Source organism: Panthera onca, chromosome E1 (assembly GCF_046562875.1).
Source record: "Panthera onca isolate mPanOnc1 chromosome E1, mPanOnc1 haplotype 2, whole genome shotgun sequence".
In the NCBI taxonomy this organism is placed as follows: domain Eukaryota; kingdom Metazoa; phylum Chordata; class Mammalia; order Carnivora; family Felidae; genus Panthera; species Panthera onca.
In genome coordinates, this window is record NC_138352.1 from 22,275,386 (window position 1) to 22,296,289 (window position 20,904).

Genomic DNA, 20,904 nt, shown 5'->3' on the forward strand with positions numbered 1-20,904 from the left:
CTCTGCCTTCTCCTTCCTTGATTTCTTGTTTGCTGTAGCTCCTTCTTAAGTAACTTTCTCAGACATGTTAACTAAGAGGTAAATTTTATGAAGGGTCCCAGTCTGGAAATGCCTTTAATTGACTTTTAAACTGACCCAATTGGGGTGCTTGGGTGGCTCAATCGGTTAAGCATCCGACTTGGGCTCGGGTCATAATCTCATGGCTTGTGAGTTCAAGCCCCACATCGAGCTCTGTGCTGACAGCTCAGAGCCTGGAGCCTGCTTCAGATTCTGTGTCCTCTCTCACTCTGTCCCTCCCCCACTCACATCCTGTCTCTTCTCTCTCTCTCTCTCTCTCTCTCTCTCTCTCTCAAGAGTAAATAGACATTTAAAAAAATGTTTAAACTGATGTGACAATTTTGTAGAGTATTGAATTCTGATGCTAATTTTCTCCTCTTTACAACCCTGAATGCTTTATCCCTTTCTTTGGTGAGAAGTCTGGTGAACAGTCAGGGTCCCATTCCTTTGCCAGTGCACTGTGTTTCCACCTTTCTGGAAGTGTTTCCATCTTTCTCTTTATTCTTGGTGTCTGAAACTCTGTATGGATGTGCTTAGCTGCCGTGCTTTTTCAATTCATTGTGTTTGGCTCAGGGAGATTTATTTTCCTTCACTCCAGAAAATTACTTTGTCTTTTTTCTTTAGGACTCTCCCTTCTGTTTCCTTTTTGATCGTATTTTCTAGAACGCATATTTGTTGGAAGTTGGACCTTCTGATGAGTCCTATGTTTTTTCTCAGAGTCACTTTGTTTTCTTATTCTTTCTAAATTTCCTCAAATTCATCTTTTAACTCTTCCCTTGAATTAAAAAAATTTTTTTTAATGTTTGTTTATTTTTGAGAGGCAGAGTGTGAGCAGGAGAGGGGCAGAGAGAGAGAGGGAGGGAGATGCAGAATCCGAAGCAGGCTCCAGGTTCTGAGCTGTCAGCACAGAGCCCTATGCAGGGCTCGAACCCACAAACTGTAAGATCATGACTTGAGCCAAAGTTGCACACTCAACCGACTGAGCCCACGGGGCCCCTTCCCTTGAATTTATTATTTTTTTTACATCAACGATAATAATAATTTCCACAATCGCTTTTGTGTTCCCTGTTCCTTTTACTAGCATCCTCTTCTTGTTTTATGGATGAGACATCTCGAATCTTCCTAAGAAACTCATCGTGAAGGATTTTAGGCTTTCTTGTGCTCTTTGTGGCTGACGTTACCTCTTGTCTCAGGTTGTTGCTTTTATTGCCCTCTTGTTTACCTTAATCCAGGCTTCATCAAATGCCTTTTTGTCTTTTGTGTTTTATAAGAACTCAAAATCTGGTGAGAGCTCTGTAGGCAAGGGCAGAGCTGGCTCACTGGAAGAACTCGTTTTGGGGATCAGTTGAGTTCTGTTGGCTACATCCCATATGCCACAATGTGGCGTCTTCTCTCTGCCACTGTTGAGTGTCCTGCTGGTGACACGGATGCCTGGTGGCATTGGACACTGAGCATGAGAGTGGAGATGGGGGTAGAGGATCAGTAAGCTTCCAATAAACCCTTTTGCTTTCAGCATCCCACCCCATCACACCTGACATTTCCAAATCCCCAGTGCCTATCCCCTTTGGCGAACTGAGGCCCACTCTGTACTGCAGCTTCCTGTGCCCTGCTCTGGAACTTTCCACTCCTCTACGAGTCCAGTCTGCCATAAATCTATTGGAATCCCTCCCCCTCCAATGACCCTCAACAATTGCTTAGTGTTAAGGATTTGACATTTTCAATTGTTGCATAATTATTTTAGAGCAAGCCTCAGGGAGAGGAGGAAGTAAGTGAGTGTGGCCAGTCTGCCATCATTAATCGGACAGCTCACCACGTGCTTTTCCAACTGCTTGGCTGTATAAACTTGGCCCGTGAGTGGTTTCTCTTGTGACTTGGTAATGGCCAAAAAGGCAGCCCGACTCCATTATCGTGGTGACCTGAGACATACTTCGAGGGCTATGCCCCATGTCCCTGTGTCTTTGTGAATGCAAATGTGTATTCCAGGGGTAACAGAAGCTATGCACGTCGATTCTAAATTCTTGATCAATTTAGAAAACCTTAAAACCATGTCTTTTTATAAAACGTTCCTCGACTTCAGGATCATTGGAGAGAATCAATGAGGTTAAGCAAAAGTGAGCCGTACTCCTAAGACTTTAAAGCAAGGGGAGGGCTTAGATTGCAGACAGCCCAATCCCAAACCACAGACCTGCTGCCCCAGGCACAGTGTGCTTCCCTCCAGGACCCCCGGGATCCTCCTGAACATTTTCAGGCCACCCCAGCCTTTGGTGCACTTTTGCTTTGAACAGCAGCCCTTGCCTTCGTTGATAGGCTCCTGCAACCCATTTTCCCCCACTACAAGGAGAGAGAGAATTTATGCACCCCCCTCTATGTCTGTCACCACCCCCCCACCTTGGCTCTGCACTGAGGTGGGAAACTCAGCCCTCTCACTTGGGTCAGGACCGATCTAGACGTCCACCCGGACTCTCCCCCAAGATCACCCCTGATTTCCCTTCCTTTCCTTCTCTGCCCAGCCTTCCTCAGCCCCTTATACCTTCCCCCCGGGGGCCTTCCTTAAAAATCACCGACACATGCATCTGTCTCAGCAGCACTAGAGGTGACTCAGGCTGGAATTACTGATCGACCTCATGCTCCTTCCTCAACAGCACCTTAATGAAAACCTGGCCAAACTCACAGCCAAGTTTGAGAAAGCCACGGCAGACAAGCTCAGATGTCAGCAAGAAGCCGAAGCGACCGCAGGCATCATCTCCCTTGCAAATCGCCTGGTGAGTGTGAGCCCCAGTAGCCTGAGCCTTGATCATATTATCCGAGCTTGTCAGGTGCCACAGAGGTGCAAAATAGAGCACAGCTTAGCGATGCTCTGACTTGGGGGGCGGGGGGGGATATTTAAATGTGCTGGGATGCGGGGACCAGATCCTGAGAAGTGTGAACGCACACCCTGGTGTGCTCAAAAGAGTTTTCTGGGGCTCCCAGGTGGCTCAATAGGTTGAACGTCCAACGTTTTCTGGGGCACCTGGGTGGCTCAATAGGTTGAACATCCAGCTCTTGACTTCAGCTCAGGCCATGATCTCATGGTTCGTGGGCTCAAGTCCCATGTCAGGACTCGTCACAGCTTGAGATTCTCTGTCTCTCTCTCTCTCCCTCTGCATCTTTTCCCCACATGCTTTCTCTCTCTCTCTCTCTCTAAAATAATTTTTTTAATTAAAAAAAAAAAGTTTTCCTACAGAGACGGATCAGTAGGGAAGGTGGGAGCCCTTGACCTATCAGGCAGCCGGTGACACGTGACATGCTGATGTGCCTATACGCGCCATCAGCCAGAGGAAGGGGTCCAGGACGAAGGTAGCTGCGTGACAGGTGAGCTCCGAAGCTCTTACCCATCTAACATCTGATGATGAGGGTGTGACCAGGATGAGGAGCTGAGAGAGAAGCAGGAGAGAAGAAGAATTCTCAACCCTGAGCATTTCTGAGCGTGACCTTGCCTATACGTACATGTGCACAAACACCCGCACGCGGGCTCCAGCCTCCCTGCAAAACTAAATCCGAGGGTCACAGCAGGGTGCCTGTCTCATGGGTGTCTAACAGACTGCCCCCCCCAAAACTTAGCGGTTTAGCACAACAACCATTTCATTGCCTCTCACGGGTTTGCGGGCCGGGAATCTGGGTAGGTTTCAACCTGCGGGTCCTCTGCCCTGTGTGGCGCCTCCTGGGGCCACTCAGCACTCTTCAGCCAGCGGCTGGCTGGTTTGCCACATGCACCTTGGCAGGAGCCCCTGGAAGGTCTCTCCAGCAGGGTACTTAGACATCTTACATGGAGACCCAGGGCTCCCAGAGACAGAAAGCAGAAGGTCCCGGTCTCTTAACAAGGCCTGGGACCAAAACCCAACACAACATCACTTCCGCTGCATTCTGTTGGTTGCGGGTTCAGGGAGGGGGCACATAGACACCAACTCTTTTTTTTTTTTTTTTTTATCTTTATTCACTTTTGAGAGACAGAGACAGAGCGCGAGCAGGGGAGGGGCAGAGAGAGAGGGGGACACAGAATCTGAAGCAGGCTCCAGGCTCTGAGCCATCAGCACAGAGCCTGATGCGGGGCTCGAACCCACGAACCGTGAGATCATGACCTGAGCTGGAGTTGGACGCTCAACTGACTGAGCCACCCAGGCGCCCCTGTAGACACCAACTCTTGATGAAAAGAGTGTCAGTATTCATTGCCTTTTTTAATCCCCTGCGGCTTATATGTTTCCTCATAAACCAGCTAAGATCCTGGAAGGCACTGTCCACGGGGTATGATTTCTCTTCAATGGAGAGCCTTCACAACACCTTTCTCTCCAATGGTAGAACTGATACCTTTTTTATGTTTATTCCAGCCACCGTTTGTTTATAAAACAGAGCCAGGTTTTCTCGTTTAGGGAGAAGTGAGTCACAACCATGACTGAAATGAGCCATGGCTTCTGGGAAGAAAGGCGTGCATCTGTGCAGTTGTCTGTTTCACCTGCTGTTGAGTAGCTTTGGGACGATGGTTTTAACGGAACAATTCAGTGTAGAGACAGCTCTTCTGCAAGAGGTAGTCCAGACCTCCCAGCTGGCCTCCCATTCCGCTTTCTGTTTGGCTTCCAGAACTTAGCACGGCCTTCTCTGCCTGGCCCGGGAGTTTTCTGAATTGAACCTCTTGGGAGGCAGGCAGGGTGTACACGCTCTGAAACCAACCCTGTCTCTACCGACCTAGAGGTTCTGGAGAGACTTACTGGTCTTTATCCGTGTCACCTAAAAACTGGGCATGGGAATGGTTGGGCTGGCACATCCTTAACGTTTCTTCCAGCTGTGATGTTCTCTGATGCCATCTCTCAAGGAAGGAAAAAGGGTCAGTCACAACACAGACTCAGCTCTACCAGATGCCTACTGTAGAAAGGAGGCCCCTCCTCCCCAGAGAGGGGCTCCCCCTGGGAGAGGAGCGCCATACCAAAGCGGGGCGGGCAGAGTCAGGACGTGTTCCGCCATCTTGTGCCTCACGCACGGCCATGTTTCAGTACTTCTGACTCTGGGCCTTCATTACCATGTCTGTCTCCCCGCCCACTGTGAATTATTTATAGCACATGGGATTGATTTTATTTCTTTTCCTCTCCCCAGCATTTGGAGAGGAGAGGGGGAGGTGCATGAGCTTCTAGTATGTTTGCATCCCAGGCACTGTGCTAAGTGATTAACCGACACGGTCGTATTTAATTTTCTCCAAGCCCGCGTTCACACCCTGTAATCCATCCACAGCCCCAATAACACATAGCACAGAACAGAACAGGGTCTCGTTCCCCAAAAATGTGCGACTCCCCGTGGATCCACAGGGCCACCTGAACGACGTCCCGAGACTGCTGCCAGCAGACGAGCACCGTGCATCCCGTGTGACTCAATCCCGGGGTCTGTATGCAGCCTGTGGGATGATGCGTCGCCTGTCCCCTCTGCTCTCTGAAACCACAGGTGAGGGGACTGGCCTCAGAGAACGTGAGGTGGGCAGAGGCCGTGCAGAACTTGAGACAGCAGGAGAGCAAACTCTGCGGAGACGTGCTTCTGACCACAGCTTTCGTTTCGTACCTCGGCTTCTTCACGAAGGGATATCGGCAGAGCCTCATGGACGGCACCTGGCGACCCTACCTAAGCCAGCTAAAGGTGTGTACAGCCTGGATTTCTCCTACAGCTCTACAGCCAGGGAGCTCTCCTGGCAATAAAGTCTTCTAGCTCTTTCTTGCGTGCTTCCACCACTAGCACCTGAGCGTCCCCTAGTGATCTTGGGGTCTGGGAGGGAGACCTGTGCAGCCGTGTTCCCATACAGTGCCCTGCCTTGCCATCCACTGCCCTCTGGGCCACCTGAGGACAGTGCCTCTCCCCTGTAAAAAAGTTTTTTTTAACGTTTATTCATTTTTTGAGAGACAGAGCAGAGCATGAGCGGGGGAGGGGCAGAGAGAGAGGGAGTCACAGATTCCAAATTGGGCTCCAGGCTCCGAGCTGTCAGCACAGAGCCCGACGCGGGGCTCGAACCCATGACCCGCGAGATCATGACCTGAGCCGAAGTCGGACGCTTAACCGACTGAGCCACCCAGGCGCCCTGCATCTCTCCCCTTTAATTGGGCTCTCCGTGGCCACTCTGGTCCACTGTCCAGCAGGCTGTCTCAAAACTGTGAATCCCAAGAGTCCCCAAAAGCACCCTGAGTTGCCTCCACTGCCCCTGCTCTTGAGCCAAATGGCAGTGTCGCAGTGGGGCCCAAGGCTCCCTTCCCAGATCTGCAACGCACCTTGTCACCGGATCCCAGGGCTGCGCATTCTGTGCCCGTGGCTCACGGACCCCCTTGTGCAAACCCTTCTGCCTCCTTCTGTCATGTGTAGTTGGCCCGTCCTCCTAGCTCCCAGCCCTTCCCCCTCTCCTGAGATGGCCAAGTGGGGAAATGCTGGTTCCTGATCGAAAGGGGTTCTAGAGCCGGCAGTCAGAATAATTCCTAATCCTGTCCACTTTCCCATGACTCGTAGTCCTCAATCCACAAATGTTCACCGAGGCGTCAGCCTGTGTGTCCTCCCTAAAGGCCAGGATGGCCGCAGGAAGGTCCCAGTCCGGACGGTGGAGGAGACTAGGTTCACGAAAATTGGCTGCAGTAAGAGTCAGCCGGACAGTTCACCATGTACAGGAAGAGTTGAATTCCAGAATGCATCTGTAGGTAGAGACCCAGAACATAAAACCCATATTGTCTAGTGGTGGTTGGTTGCAGAGATCAGCTCACAAAGGCTCATTCACTTGATGATTTGTGGTTTAAAAACTGTTACGGAAATACATACACACGTACGTACTATTATGGTACTAGAAAATAAAAACGAAGCTGTCGTTGATCTCGAACACCATGGGAAAGGAAATTGTTTGTTTTTTTTTTTAGTTTATTTATTTTGTGTGAGAGAGAAACAGAGTGAGCAGGGGAGGGGCAGGGAGAGAGAGGAAGACCGAATCCCAAGCAGGCTCCTTGCTCCCGGGGCAGAGCCCGACCTGGGGTTCAATCCCATGAACCGTGAGATCATGACCTGAGCCAAAGCCAAGAGTCGGATGCTTAACCATTTGAGCCCCCCAGGCGCCCCGAGAAAGGAAATTATTAAAAGGGCAGTCATCAACTGAGTGAATAAAGATGGGGAGCTCAGTGGCAGCTTAACGGGGATTTTTCTGGCTTGGTTTGGCGTTTGTAGGCACTTTTGTGCTGTAGCCCCTTTGGCGGTCGGGAACGGGGTGGGGGGGACCTATGGGTTTCTTCTCACGAGAATGTTTTTCATGCACAAAATGGTCTTGAAATACGTTTCTGATCCCCAGGGTAAGGATGCTTTAGTACTGGCCATCTGCAGCCCTCGTGAGTGAGATTAAAGGAAAGGGGAGGGATCGGACAGGGGTTCCTCAGGTAACTGGGAAGACAGACCACAGAGGACAGAGGCACAGAGGGGTTAAAGGGGCATGTGTGCGTGAACCTCACAAACATCCCACTAAATGAAAGCAGACACGAAAGGTCACCTGTCCTAGGACTCCATTTATGTGAAGTATCCAGAGTAGGTAAATGCATAGAAAGTGGATTTGTGGTTGTTGGGAACCAGGGGGCAGAGGGGAGCAAGGGAGTGACGGGGCTTCCTTTTGGCATGAAGAAAAATGTTTTGGAACCAGATAGAGTTGATGGCCACACAACATTGTGAAGGTACCAAATGCCATTGAATCGTGCACTCTAACATGGTTCCTTTAAGGGGCACCTGGGTAGTTCAGTTGATTAAGCATCTGACTTCAGCTCAGGTCACAATCTCACGGTTCATGGGTTCAAGCCTCACGTCGGGCTCTGGGTTGACAGCTCAGAGTCTGGAGCCTGCTTCAGATTGTGTCTCCCTCTCTCTCTGCCCCTCTCCCGCTTTCACTCTATGTCTCTCTCTCAAAAAGAAAGATTAAAAAAATTTTTATTTTAAAATTTTTTTTTAATGTTTATTTCTGAGACAGAGACAGAGCATGAGCGGGGGAGGGGCAAAGAGAGAGGGAGACACAGAATCCGAAGCAGGCTCCGGGCTCTGAGCCATCAGCATAGAGCCTGAGGCAGGGCTCGAACCCACGGACCGTGAGATCATGACCTGAGCCGAAGTCGGTCGCTCAACCGACTGACCCACCCAGGCGACCGCCCCAAAATTTTTTTTAATAAAATAAAAAAATAAATGAAATGGTTCATTTAAGTTACGTGAATTTTACCCCAATTAACAAAAATGCGCGCGTGCCCCCAGTGGAAAATAGGACTAGCAGCAGAATTGAGCTGAGAGAGGTCAACAGAAAAAGGAAAGGAGGAGCCCTATAATCCACCCTGGAAGTGGAATGTTCTGGGCAGGGAGAAAAGTAGGCACTTCCGGTTGTGTGCAAGACGGGCCTTCGTCAGCAGGGGGTGACATACGGGACAGCAAGGGTGGCGTGGGCTGGCAGCGACAGGGGAACGCCCACGAGGCCAGGGGCCCGCGTGAGAACGAGAGAGCAGCAGGAAAGTGACCCTGTTAACACGGGTGAGGGCAGACAGGAGGCTGTTGCTAACGTATAAATCATCGATGCTAGAAATTTGATTTGGGTGAATGCGCTAATGAACAAAGGGTCACCGAGCCTGGCTGCTGCTGTTCACCCACCGAGAGAAAAAAGGCCCTCAGGACGTTCAGAAAACCCGCTTCCAGAAATAATCGCGCAGCCAGGAAAGCCCTTTTCAGGGGCATTTGGATCTGGCTGAGAAGGCTTGCCTCTCCGTTCTGAGCGCGTGCCTCATTTCTCCCTCGTCAGGTGCCCATCCCGGTCACCCCCACCCTGGATCCCCTGAGGATGCTGACGGATGAGGCCGACGTGGCAGCCTGGCAGAACCAGGGCCTCCCCGCAGACCGCATGTCCGTGGAGAACGCCACCATCGTGGTCACCTGTGAGCGCTGGCCGCTCGTGGTTGACCCGCAGCTACAAGGCATGAAATGGATCAAGAACAAATACGGCGAGAACCTCCGGGTCACCCGGATTGGTCAGAAGGGGTAGGTGGCTGAGCACATCACTTCTGACTTTCGCCACCTGTGCAGAGAGAAGACAGATGGGGTGAGCGGATCGTAAGACAACCCCAGCGGGTTGTCTCTACCCTCCCGGTCCCTCCGCGAGCCTTCCTGTGTTTCTCTTCCCATTTTAGGACACCTCTCCATGGAAGATGCCTGGGTAGTTGTGTTCGTCATTAGGAATCGTGCGTGACCGCCTCCTGACCCATCAGGGGCCCTTTCTCCCCGCCTTCCCACCCTCCCCCCCATCGTGTTCACACTCACACCTCTCCTTGGACATGACCTCCCCATCACGCTCCACCATCAGGCAGTTCTGTGTTTTATAAAGTCTCCCTCACATTGAGCCAAAAAGTGCCTGTCTTAGCGCATCCTGGAGCCCACTTGTCTACCCGTTGTTTCTACCTCCGGCCCAGCGCCCCCCCCAGAACAAACCCAAACACGGTGTCTCCCGAAGAATGACCGGATATAGCAGTTGGCAGCAAGTATAGCCAAGTTAGCGGTGAACCCCCGAGAGCCCTTTCGCCTGCCTCGTACAGCTTCACACATTCCCGATGGGGCCGTTACTACACGAAGGGACATGAGTGTCTCTGAGAATTCCTATCAGCACCCACCACACTTCACGACCCCAGACCTTGGCGTCTCCCACCCCATGGCTTCATTAACTGGGTTAGAACTTAGCTTTGTAGTCTCTGCTCCGGATTCTTGTCCGTGACGTTAGGATACGTGAGCGGGATAGGAGGGCGCCATGGGGAAGAGGAGGAGCGACAGAGATCATTTATTGCCAGTCCTGGTGTTAGGGACCTCATCTCAAATGCTTTCCTTAATCCGCACAACTGATAAGACGAGCACGACTGGTAGGTACCATTTCACATCTGAGGAAACTGAGGTTCACGGAAGCAAATCAATGTCCGCCAGAATATACCATTTTGAAAGCAGTGGGCGTTTGTATGCCCATGTTCATAGCACGGTGCGCGATATTCAAAATGTAGAAGCGACCTTGGGGCGCTTGGATGGCTCAGTTGGCCGAGCATCCCACTTTGGCTCAGGTCATGATGTCATGGTCTGTGAGTTCGAGCTCTGTGCTGACAGCTCAGAGCCTGGAGCACGCTTCGGATTCTGTGTCTCCCCCTCTCTCTCTGCTCCTCCCCCGCTCACGCTCTGTCTCTCAAAAATAAAAATAAACATTAAAAAAAAATGTAGAAGCCACCCAAGTATCCGTCGACACACGAACGGATGAACAAAACGTGTTGTATCCATGCAGTGAAATATTAGCTTTAAAAAGGAAGGCGGTTCTGACACGAACCTTGAGGACATTATGCTGAGTGAAAAAAAGCCAGACACAAAAGGACCCAAAAGATCTATGTTGTAGACCTGTCGGGTGCTTTTCTAGATACCGTATGGTTCTACTGGTAGGAGGTCCCTCAAGTTATCAAATTCGCAAGAGGCAGAAAGCAGGATGGTGTTACCAAGGGCTGAAGGGAAGGGTGTGGGGAGTTGCTGGTTAAAGGGTACAGAGTTTCGGTTTTGCAAGGTGGAGAACTTCTGGAGACGGAAGGTGGTGACGGTAGCATGGTAATGTGAACGTACTTGATGTGCCAAGCTGGGAAATGGAAATGGAAACATCCATAACTGCTTTCTCTTTTCCCCTGGCTAACTTAGAACTCAATCAAAATAGGATTGTTGCAGTGATGTTACATGAAAGGATTCCTGTGCATAAAAACACACTTTACTTTGGCAGAGCTTTGCTTGAAAACTTAATCAGAATTTAAAAGCGGCTGAGATGGGAGAGTTTGTGTTCCGTATATTTTAAGCACAATTTTAAAATAATTAAATTTAAGAAAAAAAAAAAACTGACGGAGGCAGCATTTGCTTCTCCGCTAGAAACCCAGCCCACAGCCACCAAGGTGAGGTTTGGTGGTCTGGTCACACGTCCCAGACGCGGTTGCCCAGAGGTCCAGATCAGCCGGCGTTGTTTAAATCAAACACGCAATGTTACAAAAATAGTTCAAGCAAATATTGGCTGCCAGACGGATCCTTTCTTCTAGAGAGGATAAGAGGAGAAATGAATCCCAAGGTACCCCCGGGTATATTTTAACCTGTGCCATCGATCAGACTAATGTCATCCTGGCCTTCTCCCCGCACTTTGATCAAAATACTCCTTTCTAGGGGTGCCTGGGCGGCTCAGCTGGTTCAGTGCCCGACTCCTGCTTTTGGCTCGGCTCATGATCTCACAGTTTCATGAGTTCGAGCCCCGAGTCAGGCTCTGTACTGACAGTGCAGTGCCTGCTTGGGATTCTCTGTCTCTCCCTCTCTCTCTGCCTCTCCCGTATACGCACTCTCTCACTAAATAAAAACATAAATAAACATCAGAAAAATCCCTTTCTAATTGGCCAACAACTGCCTTTTAGATACAAGCGTTCTTCTTCTTTGCTCGTCCTATATCCCTAAGTACCAAAAACAGTGCCTAACACATAGTAGGGCTTCGGTAAACACGTGTGCAGTTAATTCTCTGTTTTCTGTCCATCCACTTTTCTGTTGGGTGCTTTTCTAGATCTGTTGTATATTATCTGAATGTAAATATTATATTACAATGTGTATGAAGACTATTGGGTATGGTCTCCCTTCATCACATGAGTGGATATTTGCTCTGGTGGGTCATTTGTCTTTTAGTCTTATTTATGGGGTTTGACAGATGACAGCTGTGGGGTTTTTTATTTTGAGGGCTTTTTTTTTTCAAGTTCATTTATTTCTTGAGAGCAAGAGAGAGAGAGAGAGAGTGAGCAGGGGAGGGGCAGAGAGAGAGAGGGAGAACTGAGAATCCCAAGCAGGCTCCACACTGTCAGCGCAGAGCCCGATGTGAGGCTCGAACTCACAAACTGTGAGATCGTGACCCGAGCCGAAACCAGCAGTCAGACGCTTAGCCGGCTGAGCCACCCACGTGCCCCTGAGGGCCTCCTTTGTGTCCAGATATGTCATCCATTTATTCTATATGTCATGATTAGAAAAGCCTTTTTCTCTCCAGAAATTATATAAATATTCACCTAGATTTTTTTAGGGCTTTTGTAGGTGTTTTCTTTTAACATTGAAATCCAATAACCTGAAATATATTTTAGGGTGCTATATAAGATACAGACCTAATTTTCACTTTCAGGTGGTTAGCCATTGTTCTAATACCATTTATTAAATTCTCCATCCTTTCCTTGATTAATTAGAGATGACATTTTACTCTGTATTAAATTATTTTATTACACAGTCTTTATTCTTTTCCATTTATATAATATACCAGCTTTTAATTACTCAGCTTTGTATTTAGCAACATTTATAGTGGCAACTCGCATTACAAAAGTCATGTATCATCACAGTAAAAAGGGGGGGGTGATGTTACAAAATAAAAGAAATTAAATACCCTATAATTCATCATTCAGGGGAAAACTCTAACTTTGGGGGATATGATACCCTTTCAGATTCTTCCTATATATCCAGTTTGTTCGAGTTATAGAAAATATTTTAGAATTTGCTTCTTCCTCTATATCTATATTGTTAAAGTTACATAAAATATTTTATTTTTTTAAATTTATTTTTGAGAGATAGAGAGAGGGAGGGAGGGAAGGAGAATATGAGTGGAGGAGGGGCAGTGAGAAAGGAGGTCAGAGGATCTGAAGCAGGCTCTGTGCTAAGAGCAGAAAACCCGATGTGGGGCTTGAACTCATGAACCATGAGATCATGACCTGAAGTCAGATGCTTAACTGACTGAGCCACCCAGATGCCCCTAAAATATTTTAGTATTAGCTAATATGAATACCTCCTCTTTTTCTTGGTAGCTTTTATATTTTTAATCATCCTTATTGTTTTCTTTTAGGTTACCTTTAAGATTTATTTATGATCAATCTCTATAGTTTTATTGTTATCTATTGTTTGAATTGGAATTACATCAAACTTATCCATATATTTAGACAAGATCAACCTTTTAACATGTTTATTAAACTCTACATAACACTGACACTTTTGAAACAACCTAGTTTTGACAATTGTTAAATAAATTAAGGTATATAAGTACAGCCTGACAGCCAGTCATAGAAAATTATTTTAGAAGAATATTTAAGGGGTGCCTGCATGGCTCAGCCAGTTGGATGTCTGACTCTTGATTTCGGTTCAGGTCAAGATCTCACTGTTGATGGGATCAAGCCCCACATCGGGCTCTGTGCTGGCAACACAGAGACTACTTGGGATTCTCTCTCTCCTTCTCTCTCTGTCTCTCCCCTGCTCGTGCATGCTCTTTCTCTGAAAATAAATAAACATTTTTTTACATAATAATACAATTTTTAGGGTCACCTGGGTGGCTCATTGATGAAGCGTCCGACTTCAGCTCAGGTCATGATCTCACAATTCATGAGTTCGAGCCCCGTGCCGGGCTCTGTGCTGACAGCTGAGATCCTGGAGCCTGCTTCCGATTCTGTGTCTCCCTGTCTCTCTGCCCCTCGCCTGCTCGCACTCTCTCTCTCAAATAAACGTTAAGAAAAACATTAACATAATAATAAAATTTTTCAAATATATATTTAATGAGATGGGGAAATGTTTCTGATACATTTTACGTACAGGAACCAAATGATAAATGTGCTGCGTGACATCCAATAACAAAGAGAGGTGCAAATGTAAGTTAAATTATAAACGAATAATATATAACAAAATACAAATAATAAACCCGAGAATATAATATCTCCAAACATACGTGTTAAACACCAAGATGTAAATGACCGATGGAAGGGTTACATTCATTTCCGTATTCTTTTTTGTGTTTTACAACGTTTCCTTCTTTCTAAAACTTTGTGAGATCGCCTAAGTATCACTTTAAACAGAGAAGCACGTGACCGCCGAAGTCATCCCAGGTAGCTGCACCTCCACGTTTGCCACTGAGGCCACGGTCGTCCTGTTACGTTTCCTGTGGATCCGCACCTTGCCCCCAGCTCACACTGCCCGACTTTCTCCCCAGGTATCTCCAAACCATAGAGCGTGCCCTGGAAGCTGGAGATGTGGTGCTAATCGAAAACCTGGAAGAATCCGTTGATCCTGTCCTGGGTCCCCTGCTCGGGAGAGAAGTCATCAAGAAAGGACGGTACGACTTAGCCATGTTGTTGATCCTGTGTGAGGAACTGGATGGTCGCCCCAGGTAGAACCGTGAGCAGATCTGCTCTGCCCAGAACACGTTCTCCGTAACTCCCGTCAGGTGGCTCCGACGGGACCCAAGGGGAACACTCAGCTGCCCTTGACTCGTAGAGACAGTTTTCTGGAGTCACTTAGCTCCTGTCCGGTCACGTCCTCCTCGACTTCCCCCTACATGTTAGCGGCGCACTGTTTTGGAAGAACTTTAGAAGGAAAGTGGTCAAAACGCAGACTGACTCGTAAGCATGAGTCATTTTTACCCAAGCCAGACTTCTGGGTTCTGAGAACTCGGTTCTCTGTCCATCTGTTGAGTCCCGGTGGCTTTGGGGGCTGGTAAGTGGTCAGGGGCTCAGCAAGCGTCTGGCAGAAGGAGGGACACGAGAGAGGAAGGAGAAGAGGTACTTATGATGATGGGTTGCTTCATTCCAGAGCCTCACCCACTGCCCAGGCCATAAATACCCTTTCCCTGTCCTTAGTATGTGCTCACTTACCGAATTAACCACCTTAGCAGTTACTCTCCATCAGCCATGAAAGAAAAGGGGCCCCATCGCTGCTAGCCCAGAAGGCACGTTTCTGCAAACTTAGGGTGCCCTTTCCTGCAAACGCTTTACTGCCATCTGCTGGGCACGTTTCATAACGTACTCACCTCCCTGGGCAACTCCCTGGATGCCTCTCCCTGTAGTGGCATGTGCAAAATCCAACATGGTGGCCGTGGGAGAAAGTCTCCCACCCTCCACCCCCCTTCCCCACATTAGGGCAAATAAGAATCCTAGCGTTCAGGCTAGACCTGCTTGAGAGGAATCCGAATGTGGCTATATTGTTTGCTATGATCTTGCAAAAAACAAACAAACAAAAACTATCTGGAATTCTGTCCCAAACCAAATCTCACAGGAAGGCACCCCACCTTCACATGACCCTTCGTGTTCCAGATTCGTCAAAATCGGAGACAAAGAATGTGAATACAACCCCAGCTTCCGGCTCCTCCTTCACACCAAGCTGGCCAATCCTCACTACCAGCCCGAGCTGCAGGCTCAGGCCACCCTGATCAACTTTACGGTGACCAGGGATGGCCTGGAGGACCAGCTGTTGGCCGCCGTGGTCAGCATGGAGAGGCCAGACCTGGAGCAGCTGAAGGTTCGTGGGGGATCCACCAAGGAAGGGAGGAAGAAAATGCTCTGTGACTGCTGCGGTGATCTAACAGCACAGAGCCTGCTTGGGATTCTCTCTCTCTCTCGCTCTCTCTCTCTCTCTCTCTCTGCCTGCACTTACTCTCTCAAAATAAATAAACTTAAAAAGAAAAGAAACAGAAGATGACCAGAGTAGCTGCGGCTGGGGCCCCCAACAGGAAGATTGTTCTTTCCAGGGCTCGAAAAGCAATAAGCCCATGCAGTACAAGGGCAAAGAAACGACAGCTGCCTGAACTCACGTGTTCCCCCCCCCCCCAGTAGCATCATAGTGCTTTAGGGTATGGAATCTAATGATCAGGAAGGGAAGACGAGGGGAGGTCAGCTTGGACCCCGGAGCCCCACTCCGACTTTGAAGAAGGCTCCAGCGATGAGCTTTTCTAAACTTGTCAGTTTCTGTTGATTTTTTTTTCCAAGTAAAGAGCATCTACAGGAGAGCCATTCATTTGGGGCAGTAAAGAGGTAATAGAGGTGACCTTCCAGAGAATGAGAACTTGACCCTACCCTCTGACTAGTCACACAAATAGTTTCTGCTGAGGGAACACGCTATGTGCCAGCACTGTGTTTTCTCCTCTGAGAAGGGGCTGGGGCTAGCCAGCCAAGGTTATGGACACATTAAGAAGGTACCTCAGGGGCCCCTGGGTGGCTCGGCCAGTTGAGCGTCTGACTTCGGCTTGGATCATGACCTCGAGGTTTGTGAGTTCGAGCCCCGCATCGTGCTCGCTGCTGTTGGTGCAGAGCCTGCTTCAGATCCTCTGTTGCCCTCTCTCTCTCTGCCCCTCCCCTGCCTGTAAAACAAGTAAAAACATTAAAAAAGAAGACCCCGTAGCGTTTATCTGTTCAGACCTACGCCAAGCATAGGGTGCGCTGGGCTCCTGCACCTGACTCCCCCTTGCTCTGTGTTTGCAGTCAGATCTCACCAAGCAACAGAACGGGTTCAAAATCACCCTGAAAACACTAGAAGACAACCTGCTTTCTCGCCTCTCTTCAGCATCTGGGAACTTCCTGGGGGACACAGCCTTAGTGGAGAACCTGGAGACCACCAAGCAGACGGCCGCGGAAGTCGAGAAGAAGGTAAAACTGCCTGGCAGCGTTCCCAGGTAGCGTTGGTAGGTTCCCACATTCCTTCCAGAAAGTCAAGGCGGGCAGGATTCCTGAGATCACCACCTCACGCCGTGCATCAGGGAGTTCCCGCCTTCTGGGCAAGGAGTTTGACCCCTCGGCTCCACAGACATTTGGCGAGCGTGAACTCTGTGCCTGCTGAGAGTTTGCACACTTGCCCTGAGGCTAAGGAATCGCACCCCTGTGTGCCGTGAGCACTGGCTGGCTCACGGTTGCTCCCTGAGAAAGCCCGCCAGCCGGCAAAAGTCTCGAAAGTCTGATTGCAATGCAAGCAGCTTCGGTGGCTGCTCAGGAAGGCCAGCTCTCAAAAACGGCTATCATCCCGGGAAACTCTGCGGTCTCTAGCTTCCTTCCTTTACCTCACATTATCTGGAAGGCTTTTATTCCCCACTGTGGGAGACGGAAGGACAGGATTTGAGGGCATCCGAGCCCCTCACCCTTTGCGGGGAGGCTGCTGAAACTATACAGGCTCTTTTTCATCCACAGCCCTGCTGTTGGATCAGAGGAGCAATGAAGATACTGGTTCTGAGCAGGATAAATGAGTCTGTAACAGGACACCTCTGAGGGAAGGCACTGTTGGTCAGATTATTGGGATTTCTCCACATATCAAAGCCGTTGTTGTGGGTCGGGACAGGGTAGGAAAAATGAGAGGTGATGACGGGTGGTGTAGGTAGACCAGCTCATGCCCACACTGGGGTAACAGACAAATGGAGTTGGAATGGGAGCCTGAGAGCAGGAAGGTCCAGGTTCACATTGTCTCTGTGGCCACGGTGTGGCCACCAGGTTCCACTCCTGGTTCTCTGTGGCCTCCATATCTCTAGAAAAGGGAGTGCAGAGTTTGTATAGTAATTGTGTACAAGTCCCCCTGTCTTAGGTAGGAGAGATGGGGCCTGGGGGGACAGAACCCAGCTCACACATGGTGATATATGGGTAAAGTTTTAGCCCAGGAAACATCTCAGATTCCAGGAATAAACACCTAGGTAGGCATTGATGCCAATAACTGAAAGATGAGAGCAGAAATGGATCTGGGGATGAGAAGACATTATTAGTTTCGTTTGTGTTGCGTTGAGTTTGGAACGCCTTTGGGCCATTCACATAGGTCCCTTCCTTGAGTTTCCAGATAAATGACCTTGGTTGGTGCTAAGAGTCATCAACAAGTAGTTGATCATTGAAACTGAGAGCAGAGGAAGTCATGGGGGAGATGTGTGTGCAGTGAGGAGACTGAAGAATAGAGCATTGAGAAGAATCCTCAGACGTTTTAGGAGAAATACAGAACATGTCGACTGTGGAATAGAGCAGACAGATGGGAAGAAAAGCAGGAAAATAAGGGATTGTAAAAGAAAGCATCTCAAGAGGGTGTGCCGGTGATGTTGAATGATGCTGAGGACTCAAGGTATGGCTGGGATGTGGCCACTGAACTTTGCAGAAAGGAGTCATCAGTGATCTTGCAGAGAATGGTTTCAGTGGTGTCATGCAAGCAGAAGCCAGACTGAATTAGAATGAGAGCAAATGGGATCAGAAAAAGGGAAAGAGAATATAAGCTACCCTTGAAAGAAGCCAAACTGAAATGGCAGAGAGAGAAAGGATTGAGACTTAAAGGAGACATGGGTCCCGTGAGACGGGAAAGATTGGGTGCGGTAAGATCTTCACCGGAGGTGGGAGGATGCCTGGTTTGTAAAGTAAAAGCCGCAGTTGATAAGAGAAGGTGAATTTACAGGAAAAAGAAGGAACAATTAATGTAGCGGGGTACATGAGAAAGTCAGAGGAAATCTAATTCAGGTCACAGATGATGAACTTGTCTTTGGAAAGATGGAGAGCTAGTTCCAAAGTGATAGGGGTTGGGGGCAAGCATGAGTCTAGAAATGAGATCCATGGTCCATGGATTCTCCAGGCAACTGAGGTAAGGAGACAGAAACTTCAAGGAATCAGAGGAGAGGCAGAAATTAAGGAAATTCCTTCCTGATGGTCTCTCTATAGACGGTGAAAGCATGAGTCACATTCACCTGCAGAGAGTGAAGGAGTGGTAGTAAGGCAGGCGGTTTGGGGAGAGGAGTGAAGGTTTACTGAAATAAGAGTAAAAGTTAATTCAGGAAATATAATTAGTGGACAGCATTAGGAACCCAGGTGAGCTTGAAAAGCATGGATCTGTGATAACACCATTCTGAGTAGCTGTTTTTGTTCAGTCCACCCCCTTCCGAAAAGCTTTGTCTTTAGCTACTGAATTTAACCAATTTACATTTATTAACATTATCGGTAGAGTGAATTTCTTTCTACTGCCTTCATTTGTGTTTTCTATTAACCACGCTTATTTGTTTTTTTCTCCCGTCTTGATTTTTCATCATTCTCATCTTTATCCTCTCCTGATTTTAAAGTTAATTTACTTTGGGGATACCTGGGTGGTTCAGTCACTTCAGTAGAGATCTGACTCTTGATCTCAGCTCAGGTCATGATCTCACATTTCATGAGATTGAGCCCCATGTGGGGCTCTGCACTGTCCATATGGAGCCTGCTTGGGATTCTCTCTCACTATCTGACACCCCCCCCCCCACTCATGTGCACACACTCTCTCTTTCTCTCTCTCAAAATAAACTTAAAAAAAAGTTAATTTACTTTATTTTATTGATTAACCTTGTTTCGTTTACATATGAAAATTGTATTTCATTTTATATGACTTAACAATATATATACTGATTTAACAAAGTCTAATATAAAGGGATATATGGCCTCTCCCAAGACAATATAAGGACTTTAGAATACTTTGATCATCCTTTTCCATCTTCTGTTACTGTTTTATAATATTTTAGTTCCACCTTCTACTTCCTTTTCCTATGGTGGTCATTTTTTTTAAACATTTATTTATTTTCTTTTTTTTTTTTTAACATTTATTTATTTTCAAGAGACAGAGAGAGACACAGTGTGAGTGGGGGAGGGACAGAGAGAGAGAGGGAGACACAGAATCTGAAGCAGGCTCTAGGCTCCAAGCCATCAGTGCAGAGCCCCATGTGGGGCTCGAACCCATGAACCACGAGATCATGACCTAAGCCGTAGTCGGATGCTCAACTGACAGAGCCCCCCAGGCGCCCCTATGGTGGTCATTTTTTATAGCCCTTGTTATTTAGATTAACCACATATTTAAGAAATTCTCAGATCTCATTTCCCCCTTTTGATGTGATCTTCTAATTGAGGCAAATAATTATTTCTTCAAGGGTCTGTGGATAGTAAACTTTCTTTGACATTGACTGCTTCTTCTAAAAGCTCTGGTCTTTCACCGGATCGGAAAATTCTCAACCGTTACGCCTCCAAGTGTTGCTTCTCCCTCGTTCTCTCTGTCCTGTATCTCTGTTAAATGTATTCTGAATCTTCTCTTTCTGTCTGCCAAGTCTCACAACCTCATACATATTTTTCATCTTTTTCTTTTCTCTCTGAGCTACCTTTGTTCCAATTTCCTCAGATCTGTCTTCTAGTTTTCATCTTCTCCTTCCAGCACTGGTCCATTATTTAACCTGTGCACTGGGTTTTTCATTTAAATAACTGAATTTCTTAAAAAGTCCTAGTGAGTTCATTTTTTTTTCTAGGTAATAGCTGCTCCTCTTTCTAATGTCCCGATTTTATGTTTTTCTTCAGCTCTACTGCTTTTAAACCGAAATAGTTAATGGTGAGTTATAGATTGTTCAGGGATCTTCAGCTCTTGGGATGCTAATCCTCCTGGGAATTTTGGGGGAGTAGATTCTCCTTTTCCCCCTTGGTAACACTTCCTTCTGAAGTTCCTAATTGTTTATGGCAAGCTGATCTTTGAAAAGGATCGTTGTGGTTTGTTTTTTTTTTTCCTGTGAGAGTCTCAGAAATTATCATTAGTTTCACTCGTCTGGAGCATAAGGCAGGTCATACTGAGGCTTGTATTTAGTGGCCTCTTCTTTCAGACTCCCTCTCTGACGCTTGGGTCTCTTTCCTCATTTTTACCTGTGATAAGAAATTTTCTGATAATAAACTATTCCATTGAAAGAGATCCTCTTTCAACCTAGATGGATCTAGAGACTTGAATGCTAAGGGAAATGATCAGAGACAGATAAATACCCTATGATCGCGCTCATATGTGGCGTTTTAAAAAATGAAACAAAAAAAGAGAGACAAGCCAAGAAACAGCCTCTTGACTGTAGGGAACAGACTGACGGTCACCAGAGGGGAGGTGGGGGTGGGGGGGCAGTAGGTGATGGGGCCAACAGCACACTTATCTTGATGGGCGCCGGGTGATGTATGGAAGGGTTCAGTCACTGTATTGTACATCTGAAACTAATATCATGCTCTGTGTTAACTATACGGGAATTAA

The 20,904-nt window shown here is 47.8% G+C and overlaps 1 protein-coding gene across 1 annotated transcript in view; it reads left to right on the plus strand.

Moving 5' to 3' along the window:
• Window positions 1–20,904, plus strand: part of DNAH9 (dynein axonemal heavy chain 9) — a 329,272-nt gene that overhangs the window by 238,784 nt on the left and 69,584 nt on the right. Inside the window, exons 51-56 of the mRNA XM_078437738.2 lie at window positions 2,700–2,819; window positions 5,524–5,712; window positions 8,861–9,096; window positions 14,102–14,224; window positions 15,201–15,405; window positions 16,365–16,529. Coding sequence (XP_078293864.2) covers window positions 2,700–2,819; window positions 5,524–5,712; window positions 8,861–9,096; window positions 14,102–14,224; window positions 15,201–15,405; window positions 16,365–16,529 — 1,038 coding nt within the window. The remainder of the gene's footprint in view (window positions 1–2,699; window positions 2,820–5,523; window positions 5,713–8,860; window positions 9,097–14,101; window positions 14,225–15,200; window positions 15,406–16,364; window positions 16,530–20,904) is intronic.